This window comes from Olea europaea, unplaced genomic scaffold (assembly GCF_002742605.1).
Source record: "Olea europaea var. sylvestris unplaced genomic scaffold, O_europaea_v1 scaffold2032, whole genome shotgun sequence".
NCBI lineage: Eukaryota > Viridiplantae > Streptophyta > Magnoliopsida > Lamiales > Oleaceae > Olea > Olea europaea.
This window is the reverse complement of record NW_019238219.1, coordinates 96,318-100,733: the sequence shown is the minus strand read 5'-3', so window position 1 is coordinate 100,733 and position 4,416 is coordinate 96,318. Positions and strand designations below refer to the sequence as shown.

The window sequence follows — 4,416 nt, the reverse complement described above, 5'->3', positions numbered from 1 at the left end:
CCTCCAGGTCGGCGATCCTCAGATCCCGAGCAGATACAGCACCCTCGAGGTCGGCCATTTTTGAAGACTCGTCCTTTTCCTTCAAGGAAAGACCTCGAGCTATTCCCAATGTCTGAAAATTGGTGCATGTTACTTAACCTCGAGACGAAAAGATAACAAAAATAATATAAAAACAGTCGACGATCTTACCTTCAAGGCCATAGCCTCGAGCTCCCTCAAGCCATTGCTTAAGTCGACATCTGCCCGGTATTTGTCGACAATGCTGAGCACTGAGTGGCACCGAGAACATCCCTCGGGATTCGCCGGCCCCGGTGGCAGGCACCCATCCTCGAGGTCGACCACGTCAACAGGAGCCCGAGGAAGAGACTCCCGAGGAGTCCCCTGAAGATCCTGCTGCTGAGATCCCGTCCTCCCTATTCCCGGAGACGGTCCTCGGGGCCTTGACGATTCCCCAGGCCCACTGGTTTGCCTTTCCTGCCTCGCATCCCGAGGTCTCTTTTGGCCCCTCCTCTGGCCTGGAGCCCGAGCCTGGGGAGCATTGGACTTTTTGTTTACTGCCTGACGAAGAGCACTTGGGTCAAACGTCATCTCCGCAAAAAATAAAAAAAATAACATGTGATTAGCAAGAGCATAGTAAAAAGACAGATCATGAATTTAAACGTCAAAATCACATATCCTACCCTCGATTCCTTTCATGTTTGCGAGCTCGAGGATATCATCCCCGAGGATATCATCCAAGTCATAAACGAGGGGCTCGAGCTTCTCTAGCATTTGCCTATGCCTCTCCAATGACTCAAAGTACGCCTGACCCCCGCAAAACCTAGCAGTATCAGGCACCCCCCACCGAGGACTAAAGGGAACGTCGGGATCTTGAGGTATAGCATAGAACCACTTATCCTTCCACCCCTTCAGGGAGCTAGGCATCCTCGGGATTCTAAACCCTCCTCGGGTTGAGAGGTAAGCAAAACAAGAGTACTAGGGGAGTTGTTTTAGGTCGAAGACCATCCTACATAAGTCGGCATATGGGATAATCCCGAGGTATCTACAAGCTATAAAAAAATATGTCAGCATCCTCCACCCGTTCGGCACTAATTGCCCCGGGCTCATGTTATGCTCGGTCAAGAGCGCGAGGAAAAAGGGGTGCAATGGCCACCTAAATCCCCCCTTTAGAGAATCTTTGAAAATGACAAACTCTCCCTCCCGAGCAATAGCTACCCTATCCTCATTGCCAGGAGACCTAATATCACAGTTCGGCATCAGGCCGAATTCCCTAGCAGTCGCCACGGCTAAGTGCTCCTTAAACCTACAAGGATGGTCGGGGTACACTAGTGGGGTCGGGATATCCTGGGCTCGAGGATTAGCACTTATGGGGACGGCCATAGGTATTATTGACTGCCCTAAGTCCTCGGTTGGTGTTCCCGAACTCGAGGATGACGTATCGCTATCACTGCTCGACATCCTATCTTAAATATAGACTTTCCTAAAAACAATAAACTTAAAGTCTTGAGGACTCACCTTATCCCGACGATTTCGACAAGGTTTACTGATAGTAAAAAAGTAAAAAATGAATAGGAATGGAGGCTTATATAGGGAAACATGGGTGGGAGTCCAAAGGTCGCATCCTGAACCGTTCGATCATTCCACGTGTCCTACATCCCACGGTCTAAAAATTACACCGCCTTTCTACTAGGGCTGGCGTCATTACCACATCTTGACGTCAGCCCTCAGGAGTCCTTCCTCAGTATTGAATCGTCAGAGGCTCTATACCGAGGACTGTAATTAGGACCTTTTGCACCTATCCTCGTGCATATTATCGAGCACAGGTGCACGGGGGCCAATGATATAACCAAGTTTTGTTCCCGACGTATATAGACCCGAGGACTCGATTTCATCGGTATGTGTATCAAAATGCTCGGGACATATGTGCTTGGGTATCCCTATATGCCCGGGCTATTAACCCGAAGAGTTATTCAACAATCATTGGACATGTCCTCGGGATTATGTCCTTGGGATTATGACCTACGACAGCGCCTTGTCCAACGAGAGATTTGTTCTAACTAAGAATCCTCAATTCATATCTCTTATGCCCAAAAGAACTCTATTGGTATCACAGTTATACCTCAATTCAAACTCCTATCTCATGTAGGACTCATTGGTGTAAGATTGCAAAATCAAGCTATCCTACTACAGGTGCAATACGGAATCCTAATATGAACACACCACCTACCTCTATAAATACAGAACCCTGGGCCATTATTCAGGTAGGTTTTTCTCATTTTTCTTCAGCACATAGCCTCACGCATATATTTCCCCTTTTTGACTTAAGCATCGGAGGGGCGACGAGAACACACCTCGTTGCCTTTATTTCAGATATCGGAAGATCACGTTCGTGCTCCTTATCAATCATCAAGTTCGGGCTATTAACCCGAAGAGTTATTCAACAATCATTGGACATGTCCTCGGGATTATGTCCTCGGGATTATGACCTACGACAGCGCCTTGTCCAACGAGAGATTTGTTCTAACTAAGAATCCTCAATTCATGTCTCCTATGCCCAAAAGAACTATATTGGTATCACAGTTATACCTCAATTCAAACTCCTATCTCGTGTAGGACTCATTGGTGTAAGATTGCAAAATCAAGCTATCCTACTGCAGGTGCAATACGGAATCCTAATATGAACACACCACCTACCTCTATAAATACAAAACCCTGGGCCATTATTCAGGTAGGTTTTTCTCATTGTTCTTCAGCACATAGCCTCACGCATATATTTTCCCTTTCTGACTTAAGCAATGGAGGGGCGACGAGAACACACCTCGTTGCCTTTGTTTCAGGTATCGAAAGATCACGTTCGTGCTCCTTATCAATCATCAAGTTCGGGAAATCTGCAGGTACAATTTTTGGTAACATCAATTGGAATAATGAAATAACAGTTGAAAAATTGATTTTAATTAGTTTAAAAGCTATACCAAATAAGCTTCTAATATCATTTGGAGATCAAGTAGTAAGAGTAAAAGACTAATCAAGGCATTGACGTTAATTCGAGCCTCTTTCATGGGGCATTAGTGAAGTTAAAAAATAAAAAAAAATAAAAAATCCTGAAATCCCAAAAATATCCTTTCCACCGATTTTCCCGCTCAAACCTTAAGAAAAAAAACAAAACGGAAAAGTTAAATTGTGGACCATCATATGTAGTCAAATCAAAATCATACGACGACATAGGATCAAACCCAGACCGTTGATTCCCTTAAGTAGGCCCCACCTCTCCACCTACACCTTTAATATCCCATCTGTTCCCCATTAGCACCATCTCCCCCACCCCCCACTTCACGTCAAGCTCTAAGTTCCCTTCTCGCTCTATATTAATCCGCATTCACCATTTTTCTCTCACCAGTCACTTCACACTTATCTACTCCCACTATCATGCCCCAGCCACCACGGATTCCGGCTGCCCTCATCCTCGTACCACTCCTCTTCTTCTTCTTCTTTGCTGGGCCCGTATTTGCATGGCGCCCATGGCCTAATCAAACCCTCAACAAAACGGAATCCATCTTTGGTGGGTCAAAGAAATATGAGGGCTCATCGGAATTTATTCAGTTGAAGTACCACATGGGGCCTGTACTTACCAACAATATCACTGTTTATCCGATCTGGTATGGCTCGTGGAAAAACTCCCAGAAACATATTATCCGTGAATTCATCAGCTCAATCTCCGCCGTGGACTCTAAAACGCCGTCGGTTGCCGAATGGTGGAAAACCGTCCAGCTATACACTGATCAGACAGGCGCCAATATTTCAAGGCACGTCCACATTGGCGCAGAGAAAAACGACCGGCTTTACTCCCATGGGAAGTCATTAACCCGGCTTTCGGTCCAATCGGTGATAAAATCTGCCGTGACCTCCACCACCCGCCCACTTCCGATCAACCCCAAGAGCGGGGTGTACCTTTTGCTAACCTCAGAGGAAGTTTACGTGCAAGATTTCTGTAACAACGTTTGTGGATTCCATTACTTTACCTTCCCCTCCATTGTTGGGTACACTCTACCGTACGCCTGGGTGGGTAACTCTGCTAAACTGTGCCCCGGCGTTTGCGCGTACCCCTTCGCTGCGCCGGCGTATATTCCAGGGCTGAAGGCGGTGAAATCACCAAACAGCGACGTAGGAGTGGATGGGATGATAAGCGTGATTGCCCACGAAATTGCAGAGTTATCCACGAACCCGTTGGTGAACGCCTGGTATGCGGGTAAGGACCCGGTTTTTCCAGTGGAGATCGCGGATCTTTGCGAGGGAATATATGGAACAGGTGGCGGCGGATCCTATACCGGGCAGATGTTCAACGGCGAGGATGGTGCCACATTCAATATGAATGGGATCCGACGGAGGTTCTTGGTTCAGTGGGTTTGGAACCATTTG

The 4,416-nt window shown here is 46.8% G+C and overlaps 1 protein-coding gene across 1 annotated transcript; it reads left to right on the top strand.

Annotated features, from left to right (window-relative positions):
* Positions 1-3,314: 3,314 nt before the first annotated feature.
* On the top strand, positions 3,315-4,413 carry LOC111379773 (protein EXORDIUM-like 3; the record flags this gene model as incomplete). Its single annotated transcript, XM_023003213.1, has 1 exon — positions 3,315-4,413. A coding segment is annotated over exon 1 (987 nt), but the record flags the coding sequence as incomplete, so codon positions are not given.
* Between the last annotated feature and the right edge of the window lie 3 nt (positions 4,414-4,416).